The sequence below is a fragment of the Podarcis muralis genome, chromosome 2 (assembly GCF_964188315.1).
Source record: "Podarcis muralis chromosome 2, rPodMur119.hap1.1, whole genome shotgun sequence".
Taxonomy (NCBI): domain Eukaryota; kingdom Metazoa; phylum Chordata; class Lepidosauria; order Squamata; family Lacertidae; genus Podarcis; species Podarcis muralis.
In genome coordinates, this window is record NC_135656.1 from 33090678 (window position 1) to 33112012 (window position 21335).

At 45.8% G+C, this 21335-nt stretch overlaps 1 protein-coding gene across 10 annotated transcripts in view; it reads right to left on the reverse strand.

Moving 5' to 3' along the window:
- The window catches only part of EPN3 (epsin 3), a 34365-nt gene that overhangs the window by 2572 nt on the left and 10458 nt on the right, over positions 1 to 21335 (reverse strand). For 4 of the 10 annotated variants that reach the window (XM_077924155.1, XM_028716669.2, XM_077924153.1 and 1 more), the window contains exons 2-9: positions 19872 to 20568; positions 16640 to 16758; positions 6826 to 6909; positions 5894 to 6001; positions 4856 to 5033; positions 3805 to 4119; positions 2728 to 2817; positions 467 to 697 (exon numbers count right to left, since the gene is read on the reverse strand). In XM_077924155.1, the coding sequence (XP_077780281.1) occupies positions 467 to 697; positions 2728 to 2817; positions 3805 to 4119; positions 4856 to 5033; positions 5894 to 6001; positions 6826 to 6909; positions 16640 to 16758; positions 19872 to 20451 (1705 nt within the window). In that variant the 5' untranslated portion in view covers positions 20452 to 20568. The remainder of the gene's footprint in view (positions 1 to 466; positions 698 to 2727; positions 2818 to 3804; positions 4120 to 4855; positions 5034 to 5893; positions 6002 to 6825; positions 6910 to 16639; positions 16759 to 19871; positions 20569 to 21335) is intronic. The other 6 variants (XM_028716684.2, XM_028716680.2, XM_028716699.2 and 3 more) reach the window with 6 other exon arrangements.

Here is a 21335-nt window from a genome sequence, read left to right on the forward strand (position 1 = left end):
GGTTTCAGTGAAGAAATGGACCCAGTAAAAAGAGGAGGGGAAGAAGAATAGCAGCTCTGTGTGGCAGGCGTTAGGGAGCGGACTGTACAATGGGGAACTAATGTGCTAGGCTGAGTGCAATCAAATGTGGGCACCAAACAAGATTGAGACAAGGCATGTTGCTGCCTGAAGCAAATGGTAAGATGGACTCCCCCCATTCCACATATAAACACTGACCAAACTGATTAGACTGGCAATAAGAAAGCATCTTCCACTGCACCTGAGGTCAGTAGGCTAGCTCCAGGAGTGTAGGGCAGCCCATGTGACACACACGGTTCTGTCCATCACATTAACACTACCTCCCATCTGCTGCCTGAGGCAGCCGCTACCCCAGTTGGCCTAATGGTAGGGCCAGCCGCATTACAAAACTCTGGGCAAAACTGTGGGACAGAATTGCTGATGGATCTATTCTGCCTATAAGGCCTACCTGCCAGAAATGGATTACGAGACATCAGGTTCTGAGGGGCTGTAACCAAGGAGTCCAGATTAACCAGAGAAGAGGCATTTGGGCCAAGAAAGGCCTCTGGCGTTTTGCTGTCTTTCTTCTCCTTCTTTGAATCAGGAAGAGAGTCTCCTAAACCTGCAATATCAAAAACGTCCTTATTCTTGACTCCATTCTCTTTCGTGCTTGGAATAAGGTCACCAAACAGGTCCACATCTACCAACAATGAGAGAGAGAGAGGGAGAATGTGTTATTTCTGTTCCTTATCCCTGAGATACTCCATGGTTTGCCCCACATTTCCTGCTGGGTTCTCATTTAATCAATTAATTATTCAGTCCTTTCTTAGATGTGCTGTATTGGCTCATCTTCAGATGAAGTTCTCAGAGTGGCTAATGATAAAAAAGATGAAATGAATGAAAACAATAGCTTGATAGATATAATAAAAAAAATCACCACAGTGGAAACACGAAAACAGAAAGCAAATGGAATAACTCAGTTGCGTGCTTCTGATCATTCTGTCAATGCAAGCATTTCTGTTTCCCAAACAGAATGATCCCTCTCCTCCCCCTGCACAGGTTCTCCTTAACCTCCTGAATGGATTTGGGGGAGTTGTGAGGAGAGGAGAGAGGGAAGTCCTATTGCCCTTGCATTAGCTTCTGCTAGCATGCCTGCTTAGTTGAATCTGGGCCAGAGCAACAATAAAACTCCATCTCAAAAATTCTTATGCATTCTAATAGAACTACAAGGACTGGGCAAATACAAAGGTGATAACTTGACATCAAAAAGAGAAGGAGGATGGCACCAAGCAAATCTCTCTTGAGAAGGTATCCCAAAGGTGAGGCACCAGTTGATGATCACAACATTTGGAGAAGGGCCTGAGAAGGGCCAAGCAGGCTCCTACAGGAGAAGGAATCCTCTAGGTCAGCCTTCCACAAGTCGGTGGTCTTGAGATCTTTTGGACTACTACTCTCATCAGCTCCAGCCAACCAGCATAGCCAGTGGTCAGGGATAATAGGAGTTGTAGTCCAACAACATCTGGGGGAGGCACCAGATTGATGAAACCATTTAGGGCTTGAAAAAGGCTAAAACCAGCGCATTGGACATGGAATCTATTTCACACTGCATTTCTGCTACAATCCTTTATACTTAAGATTCCACCATTTCCAAAGATGCACTTCCGTACATCTTCAGGAGAAGGGTGTGTGTGACTTAACATCAGCAGGTGTACAACCTACCAGTTCAATCTCCAGTTAAAAGGAACTTAATTTTCCAGAATAGGGAAAGATATGTGCCTAAATGCCCCTGGAGAGCTGCTGCCCATAACAACAACCATTGCTGCTGTGGGTGTGTCATTGTTCAAAGTATAAAGCATTGCTTACATAATTGTCCTAATGCTCAGCACTGCCTTCCTTTAACACACATTTGTTGCTGTCTCATCGTTCAAGTCCCACTTTAAAGCTTCTTCCTTTTTATGTCTTTTTTCTTCTATTTTGTATGGGGGGTTTTCTACTGTACTTTTTTTCTTTTGGGGGGGGGGGTTTGGTTGATTGTGATGGTGTTTTTCCTTTTTTTGGTTGTGAATGTGAAGTTTGTTTTATTGTTTAAAACTTTAATAAATATCTTTAATAAAAAAAAAAAGCTTCTTCTCTAAGGCGTTCCCCCCCCCCTCCCAAACTCTATTACAAATTGGGACTGCTGCTAGAAACCTTTTGTGGGTAATGCATTCCAATAACATGGACATTTTTTTAAAAATCCATCTTAGGAACTCCCAATGTTACATTGGCATCAGCCCCCATCAAAAGCATAGAGCTGGAAGGCACCACCTGAAAGGCCATCTCCAGTCCTACTCACTGCCAATGTGGGAAATCAGACCAGAATGGAAACTCTAGAGCAGCTTTCCCCAACCTTGTGCCATCCAGATTTTTTGGACTACAATTCCAATCAACCTCAGGTCCTGTGGCCAATAATCGGGGATTATGAGAATAGTAGCCCAACACATCTGGAGGGCACCAGGTTAGGGAAAGCTGCTCTGGAGCTTTAAGGCTAGAACTAATCATCAAAACATGATAGGTGTAAGCAAGGGCAAAGCCATGGACTTATTTTCCAGCAGGATGCATACTATGAAACAAAAGCAGTGGGAGAAGAAGAGTAGTATGTGTGAAATTTACCTCCATGGCAGCCATCAAAATTATAGGATCAAAATGATGCCTGAAAGTGCATATGGAGGACCTGTCCCTTTCACTTACCTACTGGGCTGTTGGATTTCCCAGAACTGTCATGTTCTGGCTGATCCATGTGTTCAGGTAGTTTTGCAAACAAGTCAAAAGCAGCACTGCCTATGGAGGAGTTGAAGACAGAAAGAAAGCTTAGGGGAGGGGGCGCTAAATAAGTTGCCCCCCCCCTTTTGAGTGAGTAGGACTGGCTCTGTCTACCCCATCTCAACACCACTGCTGATTTAGGAGTTTGGGGAAAGCAGGGCTAACAATGAATCCCCAACGTTGTCCTTCCCAATGGAAACCAAGAACAGGGGAAAGAGTTCCCACAGGCATTCCCTTTGGGAGCTCTCAAAAAGTGGTGGCTGGGAATGTGCTTATCCTCTCCCTCCATCACCAGTTTGTTGCTTGGAACTGGGAGCCCAGCAGCAGCAGCAGCAGAGAAGAGGTGGTCCTGCTGCAGGATGTTACGTGAAGCTGCACATGGAACTCTCTCGCATCAATAGAAAGAGATACACATGCACAACCTGGCATGATAGCTGCTGGTCCCATCTCTATAACATGTGCTTCTAGGCTCCCTCCTATGGTTTGCCACTTGGGTCACCTGGAGAGATCTGCTTCTCACCCTAGGTAAAGGGACCCCTGACTGTTAGTTGCAGCGCTCATCTCGCTTTATTGGCCGAGGGAGCCGGCGTACAGCTTCCGGGTCATGTGGCCAGCATGACTAAGCCGCTTCTGGCAAACCAGAGCAGCGCACGGAAATGCCATTTACCTTCCCGCCGGAGCGGTACCTATTTATCTACTTGCACTTAGATGTGCTTTCGAACTGCTAGGTTGGCGGGAGTAGGGACCGAACAACGGGAGCTCACGCCGTCACGGGGATTCGAACCGCTAACCTTCTGATCGGCAAGTCCTAGGCTCTGTGGTTTAACGCACAGCGCCACCCGCGTCCTGCTTCTCACCCTAGCTGAGTAGATAAACAGCACATGACATGGCTCACATAAAGCAAGAGAGTTGGGGAAATTGCAGCTGGCAGTTTTGAAGGAAGGAATGGGAAACCGGACAATTCTACAGCATTGAGGACTACAAGTGAAAAGGAGCTTCTCTTACCAGACGTGGAAGACTTCTCCACAGTGCCTCCCCAAGGGTCAGCAGCAGAAGCAGTGCCTGCAGGAACTAGTGCAGGGGGGGAGGACTTTCCCCAGGGGTCCGAAGAAGAGACACTTGAAGGCAGGGATTTGACCCCCCATGGATCGGAAGAGGAAGCAGAGGAGGAAGAGGCATGAGGAAGGTTCCAGGGCCCTGGAGAGGCTTGATTGGTAGAACATGCTGTCTTACTTAGAGGATCCCCTGAAGATACGGGCACCCAAGGGTCTGCCGTGGGGCCCCAGGATGTTCCCGTTGATTCCACGGTGGACTTGGTATCTGGAGGGAGGGAAAGGAGTGTCAAGGGAAACAAAATGTAGACAGGATGTGGATGGGGGAAATGAATAAGGAATAAATAAATTAAAGAGCTAGTATTGGTGAAGCTAGAAGCAGATGAATGGGTACAGCATTAGAGAGGTTACCTGATTTATGAAATCTTAGTTGATCAATTGCATGAGAATTAATTGATTAAATTTGCACAAGTTTGCACATCAACGTGTTCTGAAGAGTGGGGAACACGTTTAGATGATGCACATATATGACCCAAAAGGAACTATTGTAGAAGGAACATCTCGAGTATGAGACACAAGGTGGGGGCAGGAGAGAAAGTCCCTTCTTCCAAGATGGCACCTGCTTGTAGTAATAATAAACATGTTTAAAGAGAAAAATCTGCCTCCCCCTCCAGTAACCAGGGCACCTTCTTCATCCATAATAATAATAATAACAAACTTAAGCCAAGGCTGGGGAATCTGTTGCCCACCGAATGATGGACTCCAGCTCCCATTCGCCATGCTGGCTGGGGCTGATGGGAGTTAAGAGTCCAACAGCATCATTTGGGAGGCAACAGGTTCCCTATCCCTGATTTAAGCAAATGGATTAGTCAACGCTGCAGCCCAAAGCAGAACCATAGCAAACAATGGGTTAACATTTGCCCACCTGGTTGAAAGCGTGGATGGAATGGGAGAGGTGTATGGGTGGAATGGAGAAAGAAGAAAGAGGCTGCAAAGATCCTTACTGTTATGCTCCCAAGAAGTAGACAAGGACAGAGCTGGAGGAGAGAAGGCTGCATCATGATTCCAAACCTCAACAGATCGATTGTTGCCCCCACCTGGAATATCCCATGGGTCAGCTGAAGTGTGGGTAGAAGAGATCGGTGCCGGTCCAAAAATGTCTGCCAGCTCCAGCACAGAAGACTGGAAAGATACAAAGGGATAAAATGTATTAGGACCTAGAGATCCCAAGAACGTGTAGACTTCAAACTGCACCAAGACTGTACAGGTTTGGAAGCTATCAAAAAAGCAGAGGGCTTCCCTCCACTCTCCCGAGGCATGGTGTTGCAATTTCTCCCTTCCTTAAGAGCTTCAGAAAGTAAAATTATACACAAGATCCCAAGCTATGAGTGTGTGAATGGTCTCTTAATTGCTTGATGCTGTTGGATTGTTAGAGCTAACACCAATGCATGGAAGAAGCATTGGTACCTCATTGTAAGCTCTTCTGAGTGTAGCAGGATCTATGTGCAATAAATAGATGAATAAATCACCCAGTGGACTTGGCTCCAGATTACAGTGGTATCTCGGGTTAAGAACTTAATTCATTCCGGAGGTCCGTTCTTAACCTGAAACTGTTCTTAACCTGAGGTACCACTTTAGCTAATGGGGCCTCCTGCTGCCACCACGAGATTTCTGTTCTCATCCTGAGGTAAAGTTCTTAACTCGAGGTCCTATTTCTGGGTTAGCGGAGTCTGTAACCTGAAGCATCTTAACCTGAAGTACCACTGTTAATGGAGTATGAGCAACTGACCAGTTTTCTTCAGTTTCGCTGTTAATTGTAGGGGAGACTCTCAGGATAAATTCTCACTCTGTAACCAGCAGTGAGTGGGAAGGACTTCAGCCCCAGGATTACCAATCTGCAATTTCCATCTGAAGCAGAAGCCACCATAGATACTTCAGAGAGATCAGTGGGGCTAGCAGAGGTGGAATACAAATTGGCACACACCAAAGCAAGTATTTATGTATGTCCACCACAATATAACCAAGCAGCTGGTGCCTCCTACCTGACTTTTCTTGGTCTTTTCTTCTTCTTCTTCTTCTTCCACACCCTGGTGACTTTCTTCCAATGCCCTCTGCAGTAGTGAGTTTTCTCCTTGCCATGCCCTCACTTCCTGTAATCAAAATGAACAGCCAACGGGGTATGAGCTGAATACAAGAAAAATGAAAGATTATTTCATACTGGTCATGGCCATCATTTAGGTAAGCGTGGCAACTGCCCTTTCCATTTCCATACTTCTATACCCCATGTTAAACTGTTCTCTCTTAGGAACAGTTAGTTTTTAGAACTATGTAAGTTATATATAAAAAAAATACCAGCCAGAAAAGACCCAGAAGGCAGAAAGAAGCGGACATAGCTGGGGGTGAGGTAGGAATTGGGGGAGGGCGGGTCTAGAATTCTTTCATCTTAAAAAGAAAAGTGAGAAGGTTTTGAGTCCAAGGGCCAGTTGCAATTTTACATATACTTACTTGGAAATAAGCCCCATTGAGCCCCATGGGGCTTATTTTCAAGTAGATATGCTTTGGATTATGTTTGGTGTTTCATTATCAATGTGAAAAGAGGCAATTTCACCATCCTTGGACTGATTTTCAAATGTTGGGTTTCGACAAAATTCCACAACTGATCAGAGTTATCCAGAGATACCCAGTCTTGAGTTCCCAAATCTCTGAAATGATCTCCTATGCGAGTCAAGATTTCTTTCAGAACCGTGAGGACCTGAAACCTCATTGTTTTACACATGGATATTTTCTGGAAATACCAACTCTGAGGCCTGTGGCAAATGGAACAAGATGTACAGAATTTCTAGACTCTGGAGATAGCAGCATTGTCTCAGGAAGGAGCCACCAAGCTTAGGCCAAAAGCTTTCCCACTTAAAGAGGCGTGAATTCAAGAAGAGGAAAGTTAAAAGTGCCCTTTCACCACCTGGGTTTGGGATACCTTCTCATGCTCCTGTTTGCTCAGGGTAAGCGCTATCTGTAATTGCAAGTCTTCATCTGTGCTGGAGACTGGAGGAAGTGGCTGCTGACAATGAAGGAGAATTGGGTAAAGGTTTGTTCCTGCTCCAGGACTTTGTGGTCAGTCATTCATTTCTGGGTCACAACCTTCCAAACCCACCCCCTTACCCTTTATAATCAAAGAGCAAGATGGCTTTGAATCCAGCCATGCAACTGTTCAACTAGTTTTGCCCATTTAGATACTCATCCCACAAATCTTTAATTCTTTCACGAAGTTTGCAGTCCCTCCCCTCCAACCCTTGCTTCTATTTCTTTCCACCCACACCCATATATTTACACATGGCTTGCTTACAATAATGCTAAATCACCTCTCAGCAAAAAAAATAAATTAATAAAAAGCAGCTGCTGCCCAAACATTAAAAATGCAAGCATCCTAATAAATCCATAAAACAGTAACTAAATAAAAGCAACCATCACCTGGACATGAATGATGGTAGCTAGGTTTCTATATTTCAGTCATAGGAGGTGCAGATGGTGAACTAACTAGAGCTGGCACTCTGATTCATGGCCACCACCTGAGAATCTAAGAGCATCCTCAAACTATGAACCTTATGGATGTGTGTGATCCTAATCAAGGACTGGTATTTCCTCAGCCAACAGGCATTTCAACCAAGTTCTCCAGATATAGTCTCTCAAATCCTTGCCCAGAAATGGCAGGAGTTGCTTTCATTTAATTTGTAAAAGATTTCTACACTACCCTTTAATTAAAATTGTCCAGAGTGCTTTACAATAGGTAAAGGTTAAAGACTGGCCTACAGTTACCCAAGGTCAGCCAGGTCTATTGGGGCTCCCCCCCCCCCCACCGCTTCCCAGCAGGAAATGAATCATTTCCTCATTTGAGGCAGCAACCCTAAAAGCAGTATTCACTCTTCTGCCATTCAGACTAGCCAGACTTCCATAGCTGGTCACCTTCTGCCAGGAAGGTCAATAACTGAAGAGACATAGGGTTGTATTCAGTGCTGAGCCTGCTGTGCCCTGCTCATGAAACAAAACTTCTTCCTCTCCTCCTCCTCTTGTTCTGTATGCCCCAGAATTCTGCTCCAGAGGGTCCCCTAACTCTCTGGAGCACATCTTGACTGTGCCTGGGTCAGGGATGCAGGGGGAAGAAAAGGAAGGGGAAATCCTCTTGTATGAGCAGAACAGCAGCGTTGGCTACCACCCATCTTCTGCTTCTGTCCCAGAAATGTCTCAGTACCTCATCTGCCTCTTCCCGTGAAATCAACGGAAGCTCATCCAAGCAACCTTGAGTAGCAGTGGCAGAGCTGGCAACCAATACGGACACTGAGCTCAATGTGACATCCAAGTCATGGCAGATGTGACTCAGTTTATCTGCAAAATGTTTTACAAAGAAGTCGCAGTGGGCTACTGATGGTTCTGTGGCTGGGATGTGGAACAAGTGGTCCTCTAGAGATGTTGCTAGGCTACAACTCCCATCATCCCTGACCATAGGCAGTGCTGGCTGAGGTTGATGGAAGCTGGAGTCCAACAACAACATCTCTTAAGTCCACAGGTTCACCATTCCCATTACATGTGTTCATCAGTGGATGGTTGTTTCTGAAGGAGCACTGCCATGGCAGCAGGGAGGTTTTTGTGCATTTCCCACAAAGCCAGAAAGCTCTCCTTTGCCCTACTAGACCACTCAAATGCAAACACCTACATATAAGAAAACAATCCCAGTAACCTTGCACAGACCTAGAACACCAAGATCTCAATCTACAATTAACAATAATGCACCAACAGCTTGTCATGTTGCACCCAATGACTTTCTACAGCTTTCTTCTTTTTTTAACCCTGGTGCCTGCCTACAGCTTTGGTTTTTGTTTGGACTTTTAGCAAGCTGGCTGGCTTCCCAAGGTAATGTAACCTGAGAGCTTGCCTTGCTGGCTGCTATGACCCTTCTGTCCTTTCTTCGGGCTGGAGCTTATCAAGTGTCGTTCCAAAACCCAGTTCCCTACAAGGAGGCAGATCAGCAAGCAAACAGACGGTGGCACCGGCAGGGACGGCTGCTTTGTTACCCTAATAATGGGGAAAAGCACAATCACACTTTTGTGGCAATACAAACAACAGTCATCACCATTCCTTGCAGAGACATAGCCCTTTCAGGCACCATCATTAACACTGCCTCGAGAAAGACTGTTACAAGCAGCAATCATTGATCTCACGCTTTTAATTTGCCAAATGCTTCACAGAACTTATTGCCTTTGGCCCCACTCTGGTTCTAGCTGAGTGTGGGAAAAGGTGGTTCCAGGTGAGGATACAGGTCTCCACATCCATTAGAAAGGCACATCCCGCCAATTCAGCCAACCAGCATTATGGTGCAAGCAAGGATGTCTATTGAACTGCCTATGTCAGCCATTGTGTTCCAAATCTCGCCCAAGAAACTGTCTGATCTCTGCCCCTGGCAACTCCTACACAGACACAAATAGTAGTTAAAAAGAGAAGAAAAAACAAGATCCCAGCGCTAGCTGACCTAGATGTTCCTCCACCGAACAAAACCATCAGTCATCTCCTTTCTTTTGACTTGGGCTGTGACCATACCAGAATCACTGCCATTGGGGGAAAGACTGTCCTTGGTCATGTGTTCCTTAATGTATTGTTTCATTGTTGGCCCAGCACAGAATGTTTCAAGGAACTCGGTGAGCTTTTCATGTTGCAACCCTGCATACTGTACATAACTGGGGTTCCTCGTTCCTGGTGAATGTTGTTCTTTTCCCTATTTAGCAAGGTGTTGCAGGGGAAGATTTAGTGACTTTTTTAAATGACTCCAGAGTTGCGCACAGATTTAAACAGGCCTTCTTTAAACATTGCTAAATACAATGTGGATATTTCTGCATTCCAAAATTACTACATTTGCATATGTAATTGCTTCCCATTCTGATTTAAATAATAATAATTGCGATGGACAAAGCAGGAATAAGGGAACCAGGAAAAACTGAGGCACTGCATAATATGTCCCTTGCTATATTCAAGTGATGTACTGCTAAGCCTGCTATTTATTTTGAGATACAAATTCCCGTATTAAAAAAAACAACCCAGAAGTAGAATACACAAATCAAGATGGGACATGAATACACGGTGATATTGGATGCAAGTTTTGAATGGGAAGCAGAATTTTCCTGCCACTCTCCGAAACCTGAGCATTTGAGAGAGAGCAAGAGAGCACGTTGAAAGGCACATCAAGTATGGGTTGGGTCTTGTTGACCCTAGTAAAGCTGTTTAACCCACAGCGCCACCCACGTCCCTTAAGGGGATGCTTATGTTGCAATAAAGAAACATGAGCACAAAGCTAATAATACAGTAAACTACAGGAACTAGACAATGCAGGAGGTGAATGTGCTATCCCACCTTGCGGTTTTTCTTTACTGTCTAGAATACTGCACTCCCAACCACCCCACTCTATTTTGTTTTCATGAAAACTCCTTCATCACACACAGCTGAGCTGTTTCAGCCTTTAACTACTGAGAAATGCCTACCCAATACAGGTGATACAAAGGCAACAAGTCCAAACTAGTTACTTGTGGAGAAGCACAATGCAGTCATGTGCTAACTTTAAGCTCTCTGAATACCCATGCCTAACATGACCGCCCCTAGGCAGTCATTCTAGCATACCGCCAACTGGTAGACAGCTCGTAGCTAACTTGCCAGCTGGCAGATAATTTGGGCTCATTATTGACTGGTAAGCACAGGTAGTGAAGGCAGTGATACTAAAAATGATGCGTTTCCTTGTCTGTTTTGTTACACTGGGGGGGGTGTGTGGAACCCTTCAAATCCTTCACCAACTAGGAAACAGTCTAGCTTTGTAGTAGGGACATTTGCTGGCAGGAACAGACCCTTGGCTTAGCTCCAGGTGAAGCACACAGTAATAATACAATTTAGTACAGGACTTCTCAAGGGTGTTCACACACTGCGTTCAACAAGTGTACCATCTGTGTACACAAGCAGTTGAGCCTTTCACTCGTGCAATAACCTGCATGTAACATTCAACCTATGTGTGCAATAGGTGAGCTGTACAGATAAAACAAGCATACACACTTTCACACAAACACATGTGCATGTGTAGAGGCACCTTGTAGCTGTGTTCAGTGGGGCATGTGAACAAACCTTCCACTCTTCATCAGTCCAGTGATCCAACCCACAATGCTATAGAGCCCTGACACCGATGTGAACACCATCGCAGGGCCCCTGGTGAGTTGTGGTGGGAACAGGTGATATGAAAAACTATGAGACCAGTATGAGGATGGCCTGAGCCTTAATGCTCACCCCAAGGAATCTCCACTGGCACAGGGGCTGCAGAATGCTGGGGAGCCACAATAGAGTCAGCACCTATTCAGAATGGAGCTCTGCCAGTATAATGTACAAAACGGGGAGTGAACCAATCCCTAGATACAAGGCATAAGAGGTTAGCTGAGCTTTTAAGTAAAGAAAAAACCTTACAGCGAACAGAATTCATCAGTATGTGTGTCGGCACAATTGTGTTTCCCAACAAATGTAAATCAGCCCCCAAACTAAGTATTGGGGAAACGAAAGGAGGGCTTCTGGAGGTAAGAAAAGAGCAAAAGCGAGTCTACTCTAAGGAGGAAAAGGGGCAGGTGAGTTACTTTGGAGGGGGCGGGATAATAATAGAACACATCGTGCTAAATGTGCATGTGTGAGTTTCATTTGTCATCCCCAGTATGAAAACAGAAATTGCTGTGTAGGAGAGAACAAAGGGTTATAGCTGCCATTAGGTATCACTGGCCTGTTTTCCAACTCTGCACCTAACAATTAAAACAATTAGAAGGATATGACTGCATCCTCATGATTATACTGTGGGGCGGCCTAGTCATTTGCTGCATCACTGAATGGAAGGGTTAGCCATCCTTTTCCAGGTTAAAGGGATTAAGCCCTGATAGTTACTACAGCTCTTCCGATACTTTAGCCACACCCTCACACTGACCCACTGACCCACCACCCATTCTGTTTTTCCCTCCTTCTGGATCTCTACTGGGGCAGGGACTGACTGACTGGCCTGGAAGAAGGACAGCACTGTTACCCCAAAGGTGGACTCTTGTTTTAGAAGAATTAATCTTTGAGATATTATTGGTATTTGTGTTGTTGGTGTTGTTGTTTGGGAATGGACTGGGTATGTGGCTTATCAATTAAGCCCCCTTTTAGTAAGTTTAGAGTTGTTATCACAAAGACCAACACAAGTGTCTCCCCCGCTGGAGGTTAATAAGAAGGGGAAGGGGGATAAAGTAAGAAAAGGTCCCACATGCTGAAACCAACTATTGGCCTGAGAATATCCCTGAGGTCCCCAGCGTAGCACTCGTGGGCCCCATGGTGCCTTTTGACACCTCCCCTGAGTCATTAATTTTGGGGAGGTGTTCTTGCTTTTTTGCCAGTTCCCCCACCTTGAGCACTGCCAGCTGTGAAACTGATACTTTGTAGCACCCCCAGCATGTTCAATTGCTCAAAATTTGGGGACCTGGTAGAACTTCTCCCTCATCTTCCCACAATCCCACCTGCATTGCACAGACTGAAGGTGGTGGTGCTCAGGGAAGTTAACATGAGAGTGAGACCTGAGTCTGTTCGGTGTAGCAATCAGCCCTTACATGACTAAGGAGACTCTGCCGTTAAACTAGTGTCTGAACTAGCTGTCCATGTCACCAACTTTTAGCCTGACCCACCCTGCGGGGTTATTGTGAGGGTGAAAAGAGGAACGAGCCCCCACTTACACACCCTTGAACCTCTTGGAGGAATTGCAAAAGACAATACTTTGCCTTCTTTGAATTTCATCTCCACAACTCATCAAGGAACACACAGCAGCAAGCCCCAAGGTCTCCTTAGCTAGAAAGGTAGGAGACTGTTTAGTTGGCACTTCCGTGAAGTGCGCAAATGGAGTCTGGTGTATCCAAGCATAAAAGGGCACACTGCAGGCATGATTCAGTGAGAATTGAAGATCCTTGCTTTCAGGAGCAAAGGAAGAACATTACTCTGCATGACAGAGGATGGCCCAGGTAGGTGGGAATGCTGTCACTTCCACTTGGCTGTGCAAGCTTGTTAAGGACACAAATAGCCTTCCCTTCCCTTCCTCCCCTGCCTGGCTTCTTCGCAGTGGTGGAAGTTCTGAGAGCTGAGATTCCGAGAGTTCTCTTGCTCCAGACCAGACACCCTTCGCCCTCGGAAATCTCACACCTTTAAGGGCTGCTTCCCATTTTGCATTTCCAATCGCACGTAATAGTTGGAAGCAGCTCTGCACAGGTCCAGAATATGTGAAACCGGACAAAACATTGTAGGTATTAAATTTACAGCACTTGCAGTCTCCATACTTTATTATAGTCATGTGTGGTGCAAGGTGACCACCAGTAAATATATATATATCGACTAACCCCACCAAAACAAAAGAGGACATGGAATTAGATAAAATTGGATGAAGTGAGTTATATGCATTGATAGAAATTTAGAAACAATTACTGTAAGAGTTCAATAGATATATAATGGGAGGAATTAATCTTAGAGCTAAGGAGACTGCTCTGTCAGTGCAAACATTTTCTGCTTGCCTGATGAAACAATCTGCCCTCTCCTCCCCGCATGTGGGGCTCTCCTGATTCCCCTGCCAAACCAATTTTTTTTGTGGGGGGGGGGGGGAGCCACATTGCACTAGCAGAAGTCAATGTGTGGCCTTGCACTGGCAAGACTTGCCAGCTGAATCCAGCTCCACGTATCTCACCATATCAGGGAAGACTATGACCGGGTGACCTGGGTACCTATTGAGTTTACTGCCCAGGTGTTCACAGTTGATGGACAGTGCCTAACCCCCTGGTCTCCCTTTTTGTTGTTCCTCGTCTTTAAACATTCTTGGACCAGACCTCAAACAGAGGGATCCTTCAAGTAAAGGACTATCCTCTAACAGCCTTCCAAATAGAGGGTGCAAAGTAGGACTCATGACCATCCTAGAGTGGTGGTTCTCAAGAGTAAATATTTTCTGACTGTTCCTGAATGCCATAGGAAACAAAGGGGTTCAATGGAGCTAATCCATTGGGGCAAATGAGACATTGTCCCAACAAACTCAGTCTGCCCACAACCAGCCACCATCTGCCTGCCTTCTTACAACCAGTTCAGGGGGTTGGCCCTGGCTACCAGCTTCCTCTCAATGCTTCCTTGTAGAACTTAGCAGGGAGAAGGGTGGAGACAGAACTAGAATCACTTTGCTGCTGTGGCAAAAAGAAATATATTGGGCAGGAGTGGAGAAAGCAGCTGTTCAGGGCTCCTGTTCAGGAACAAATTATAATTTGCACCACACACTTTGAGGGTCTCTTGGTCAATCTTCTCTTCAGTCCAGTGAATTTGGCTGATCCACAGCGATGGGCAGTGAGCACTCCTTTCATTCAGTGAACTTTGTAGGGGGTCTTTACCCCCAAACACAAATTCACCCTTTAGGACACTTCATTTAATTGTGCTAACCCTAACCCTCCAATTTAATTTCCGAATCTCATCTCTGAGATGGTGCTCCTGCTCAGCAAATGCCTTGATAAGCTGTCTCTTAAGGCTTGGGTTCCATTTTCCTCAATGAAGCTCATGGATCATTGGGCAAATCATTCACCAAATTAGAGTAGGTCCAAAAGACCTCTGGAACTCTTCTATGGGAACAGAAGGACTCTATTGGGGTGGGGGGGTTGCCTTTGAAAGTTATCTCTCAGAAATTCTAGGAATCTTGTTTCCAGAATGCCATGCTGACACAGGAGCTGTTCCCCAGCCTTTCAGCTAGCTATGCTGACAGAGAGAAGTGATGTTGACATTGACCGATTTCTCCTAGAGCTTCTCTTAGCTATCAAGACATTCCTCTAAGTAAGCAAACAATGGCCATATATCCATCAAGCCCAGGGAGCAATATATTATTATTAAAATGAAATGCAGTAGATGGTGGTCTGTTCTCGATTACTCTGTGAGATGGCTTCATTTAAAATAATGTAGACTCAGATTAAAGGCTTGTGCCAAGTTTCCCATGAAGATACTTCTCAGGGCTGACATCCAATATCCATGATGAGTTATTGTTACATCTTAGCATGACTAAGATGAAAATTATTGTTACAAGAAGAATATCCATGGACATTTTTGCTCATGAAGCAAAATAATCAAAGTGTGCCCAATCGGAGAAGTGATAATTAGGCTCCCTAAGAGACTAGGATGTGAGCTGGCTTTAGCAACGTGTGTGGTAAAGACAGGAGTGCTACTGTGTATAGCTTATGTGTTTTTTCAAGGAAACAGGTCTTCACAGGAATATGCTGGTGAGATACTTTCAGTCAAAGCTTGAGAGAAGCATGTAAGCTGTTAAGTGTGGGATCCCAGCCTCTCCAGCCAACATTTCAAGACTAAGGCAGTCTTTCCCTTGCCACCTTCATGCTTCTCCAATGTCACTACTCGTGTCACTTGACATAAGAAAGGCCCTCAGAGCTAATCTTGTGTTTGGTGCATGTAAACAAATGCTTGGGCCACCTCGAAAGGGAGAAGCAGATCAGCTGATAGGAAGGCTGCTCGTGGAAAGCACACAAAGGGACTAGGTCGCTGGACTGCAACGGTGAAAGTCATTTTAAATTAAGCAAAACTAAAAGAGCTTAAGAAGCGCCACCAGTCAAAATGGCAGATTGCTTCTCTATCAGTGCTTCTTTCTAACGTCCAAAGGAGAACTTGCACAGATGAATTGCAGAGGCAAGAGGAGTGGGCATTAGGAGAAGCTCTGGAAACCGAATGTGAAAATGCAACATTTGATTTAGCTGCATTGTGGTGAGTGTAGTCCATCGTTGAACCTCCATATTGCAGAGCGCAAAACACAATGAAAAGGAAGTGTGCATTCCCTTTCCCTGTGAAGTATCCAGAAGTGCTATGTAGGAGGCACTCCTGCAGCAGCTAAATGCTACATTGAGCCTCAACCAGCATCCAAAAGACCTACATAGTTCATATTGGGCTATGTTCTGTCTCTGCCACTTACAATGCCTAAGAGAAATAGCTGGCTGTTGATAGCTGCCATGAAAAAAACAGCAGGCACAGTTAAAAACATTGAAAGCCTAAGTGAGAGATTCCTACATATAAGATCCCTGCTGCAATCCATGAAGCACTGACCCATTGTGATAGCCATTCCTTTCCGTGTCAGGTGCATTGCTCCCAGACCACACAAGCAAAGCTCCAGAATGCAGTACAAGCTACACAAAATTACTCAAAAGGAAGTCCAACTGAGATCAACGGGACTTAACTCTCAAAACAAGTGCACATAGGATTGGAATCCTAGTCCTTTTATTTTCATTAAATATGAGCCTTAAAGGACCTTCATCATGAAGAAGGGAAGATGGAAGGTACAGGCTTCGTCTATAATAGCTTTATCTTCCTGATTTAAAGCACACTCGAGTCTATCGTCAAAAGGTGCCCGCAGTATAAGAATGCTAAATCAACAAAGCAATAAATCCCCATCAGGATGTCCTGAGCTGATGAGGCTTACGTGGAGCAGCCAATAGGAGATGAGAGCCGCACATACAGCAGTGGGAAGCATCCACAAATCTCTAACATGCCTTTCTCACTGATAGTTTTTCACTGATTTAGAGGCTGGGGACATGTGGCCCTGGAGATGTTGTTGAGCTCTAACCGCCATCAGCCCCAGCCAACTGGTCAGTGATGATGCATGTTGGGAGTCCAGACCCAGCTACTTCACCCCTTATTTAAACCACTGGTTTACAACAACACCTAGAAGGAAGCTGAAACATTACCTTCTCTGCTTCTTCTCGACTCATGGCCAGGGCAAGCTGGAGCTGGAGCTCCTCCTCTCCAGTCGTCTGTGGCCTTGCCTGCTCCAGGTCAGAATTGAACCGAGGGGATGAGGAAGAGGCTGAGGGACAAGAAAGAGATGAATTAATGCTGCAAATGGGATGGAAGCCAGCTGGGGGCTGCTGAACATGGTCCATAGCCCTTCCAGAATCTGACATTTGCCTGACATGGCATTTCCCATTCTACCCCCTCCCCTCCTTTTGCAGATTAAGTTCATGATTTGAGACTGCAGGTCCAAGTTATTAGACTGCTGGTCCAGGGGAAAGGTTATACCTCATTAATGGAGCATCTGTAATGCACACAGAAGGGTCCAGGTTCAGTCCCTGGCATCTCCAGGTAGGGCTGGGAGAGACACCTTGTCTGAAACCCTGGTGACTGGATAGCTCAGTGGGTTAGAGCATGGTGCCAATAACGCCAAGGTTGCAGGTTTGATCCCTGTATGGGACGGCTGCATATTCCTGCACTACAAGGGGTTGGACTAGATGTTCCTGAGGGTCCCTTCCAACTCTTCACTTCTACGATTCTATGAGTCGGTGCCAGTCATTGTGGACCAATGGATTGACTTTGCACAAGGCAGCTTTTCATACTCCTATGTTCATATGAGGGGCAATGGGAAGAGCCCGAGGAAGAGGAGCCCTTTTGTGTGCAATTGCATTCAGCTTTAGGAACTTGAAGGTTCCTGTTGTGTTTCCACAGCATCATCCTTCTTGAGGATGACAAGAAGAGCAAAAGTATGTTGCTGGCTGCCCATGCTAAGGGTCCCTGATGTACCACAACGGTGACCAAGGGACTATATGCTCCAGCTATGCAGGTTCCAATGGGAGGAATTCAGCATTGCAACTAAGGAGATACAAGCATTTCTGCTTGTCTGGTGGGACAATCTCCCCTCTTCTCCCTCTGTGCACTTCCTGCAGGTTCTCTTGACCTCCCCCACCCCCTGCAGCTAATTTGTGGGAATCTGACACTACGTCCCTAAGTCAGGCTACACTGCCAAGCAGCAGCTCTCCAGAGCTTCAGGCAGGTGTCTCTCCCAGACGTGTGTGTGTGTCACTTTCTCTCATGCACAGTGAAGTCAAAGGATTCATCTATATCAGGGCTGTCCAACTCCCAAGAGACTGCGATCTACTCACAGTATAAAAAATCTGACAGTGATCTACCCATTGTCATTGGAGCCAGAGTTGTTGAGCTTTTTTTAATTATTATTATTATCATCTAAATTATCTATATAGATAATAATATTATAGACTTAAAGCAGAATCCTACTTTGTACACCACACTATGTTGGATGGGGCTTATTCCCAGATAAGCAGGAATAAAATCACACCCTCAGATGGCAATTCAATGGCAATTGAACTGACAGGAAGCTCCATTGAACAAGGGGTACTTGCTTTGCATCATAGACATATCCCTTGAAAACTAAAGTTTTGACTCTAAAGTTGAAGTTGTAACAGCAACTAGCTAGCAAAAATTCCAAGAATTGGAATCCTCCAAGATAAACATAAATCACATCACCACCTGCTCTAATTCCAATTCACCCGTTAGAATAGCTTGTTTGCATATCAGTTAACTGTGCTGGGCTGAAAAATAATGTGAGCAGAAATGTGGAGGCCAAAAGGTTGGTGGTCTCCAAGGATTGGGTACCTGTTCCCCTTCAGATGTGTTTGGACTCCAGTTCCCATCAGCCTCAGCCAGCACGGCCAATGGTTGGGAGTGATGGGACTTGTAGTCCAGCAACATCTGGAGAGCTTCAGGTTCTACATACAGAACAGAGGACCCTAGAAACAGCTTCATATAGCTGGTTCTTCATGCCCAGGTCTTAATACACAGAGGCAACAATCACCCCAATCTCATTCTCATACTTGCCCTACTTGCATCAAGAGACTGGTCACCCCTGTTGCTGCAGTGATATTAATTTCAATCTCAGACCACTGAGGCATAGGTAATGCCAAGGTGGAAATCTATTGTGTAGATTGGCCCCCAAAGACCCCTTTACAAAATTCTTAAATCAAAGGCACCTCTTTGTAGGAGTTAACACGAAACCCATTTGTAGATTGTAATGTGTAGTGATAGCATACGTGTAATGTGCATGCTTTTAAAAGCTGAGGCCAATTACCATTTAGCACTGTCATGCGACTTGATTATCTCCCTGTGCATTGCATGTCATTTCCATAGGAGAATCTCCTTTTTAAGAACTGCATAACACATGGGTGGGGAGTCTGCCCTTTGGATGTTGTTGGGCTCCGACTCCCATCAGCCCCAGACAACACGGCCAATAGTCAGGGATGAAGGGAGCTGTAATACAACTAAAGCCACAGGTTCCCCACACCTGTTGTAATGTAAATGCTCCTGTACTACCCTACAGCAGGCATTGTAACACAGGACTTACAATCTTCCACCTAATCCTATTTCTCCCTACAACTTCTCCCAAGTTCTATCTTCACAGCTAGAGGGGGAGAATCTGAAAAATATGCATGAAGGTTTTGCTTGGAACTTGGAAAGCAGGGGTGAAATTGGTTGGGGCTTCTGAAGGCAGAAATGTTAAGAAGGATTTCTGCACTCTGCACAGCTCATGGTTTCTCTCCATGGGCCCTTCATGAGAGCCAGTGTGGTGCAGTGGTTAAGAGCGGCAGCCTTGTAATCTGGTGAACTGGGTTCGCTTCCCCGCTCCTCCACATGCAGCTGCTGGGTGACCTTGGGCCAGTCACACTTCTCTGAAGTCTCTCAGCCCCACTCACCTCACAGAGTGTTTGTTGTCGGGGAGGAAGGGAAAGGAGAATGTTAGCCGCTTTGAGACTCCTTCGGGTAGTGATAAAGCGGGATATCAAATCCAAATTCTTTCTTATCCATTCCACCCAGCTGCCCTTTACTTCCCAACCGCAATGCTAAGTAATGGCAGGAATGGTCCTGCCAACTTTCCTTATTTGATCATAGGGGAAACATAGAATACCTTCCCTGGAATGTGTATCTTGAAAACTGCACACATACTTATTCTGTTCTACCCAAACGACCAGGTGCCCCAACAACTCCCCACCTGGGAAACCAAGACCATTCACAAATGATACGAGGCATTCATCCAGACCGCTCCACTGGCAAAGGTGGTGGTCAGAAATGCAGCCACAAATCTTGATCCACCAGAGACAAGGCAGCTCACCCATGACACACTGCACTACTCACAATTAAAGGAGGACGGAGACTCTCTTGACCTGCCGTAGTCTTCTCCGTACTGTGACGCCCGCCGCCCATAGGCAAGCTGCTGGCTGTTGCTGCTGCTAATCCCCATGCCTTCGAGGGACATCCGCTCTTTGGTTTTCAGGGCATAGGCTCTCTCCTGCTTCAGTCTCTCCTCATCCTTCAGCAAGCCCATCACTTGCTTTACCTTTTCCCGGACATTGATGCCCTGGTCCTTGCCATCGCGGTCTATGTACTGGAACTCCTTTAAGGTCTGGATGGTGTACAGGTTCTCCCGGCACTGGTGGGCCACCTTCTCTGAGCCAGTTTTGATGAGGTAGTCCAGAAGAGTCAGCGCCTTGTAGACATGGCGCCAGTTCTTGCCACTGTCGTTCAGCCGCCTCCAGATCATGCCCATGACCTCGGCAAATGCCACGGTGTTGAAGGTCAGGTCTGCAATCTCGGACATCAAGGAGCTCGGGGGGCCCCAGGGGTCATTGGAGGTGGCCTCGCGCACCTTGATCTCTGCCTCAGAGTAATTGTGCACAATGTTTTTCACCTGCCGGCGCAAGGCAGAAGTAGTCATGGTTGAGCCCTGGAGGAAGATCTCGGCTTGCAGAAAGGAATGGCTGGATTGGAACCCAGAAAGAGAATCAAAACCTTGGTGTAATCAATTAAAAAGATGCTGATTCTTCAGGTTGATCTGGAAAAAAGGCAATGAGATACGCATTAGGGCTGTTGACCAGTTCATTTTAGCCAAGTCAACCCTGCAAATGGGACAGACATGTTTTATTGCAGGTGGGGCAGATAAAGGCTTTGACCAGTAATCAATACATGTAAATCAGAATATTCATTTACCTACAGAAACATATTTTCTTCCCCTCATACAGAGCCAATGTATGAGGGATGGAAAGGGCCAGTGAGAAGTGTGGCCTAGGGGAGTTTTGAGAGGCAGACAGAAAAGTCTGGAGGCCAAATTTGGCCCCTGGGTCTGATGCCCTACAGGGAACAACTCCCGGCCAGTAATAAATTATAGTGGCTGAGCAACCCAGAACAGCTGGTTGCATCTCTTAAAGCTGCAGAATTAGGTAGCTGCAAACTAAGTGACTGCCCCAATCTCTCCGAGTTGCAAACTACAACCAGGTTCAGTAAAATGAAGAACTAAATGGGTGGTCCACCTTATCCTACCATTCTGTAACAAATGATGCATCTGTTGGCCTGGTGGGCCATTTGCAACAGAAGTTTTGTGTTGCAATTAAAGCAATCTCTGGAAAAAGAGATGGGGAGAGTGAGACCTATTTGCAATCATGAACTACAGTGGTACCTTGGGTTACATACGCTTCGGGTTACATACGCTTCAGGTTACAGACTCTGCTAACCCAGAAATATTACCTCGGGTTAAGAACTTTGCTTCAGGGTAGGAACAGAAATCGGGCTCCGGCAGCGCAGCAGCAGCGGGAGGCCCCATTA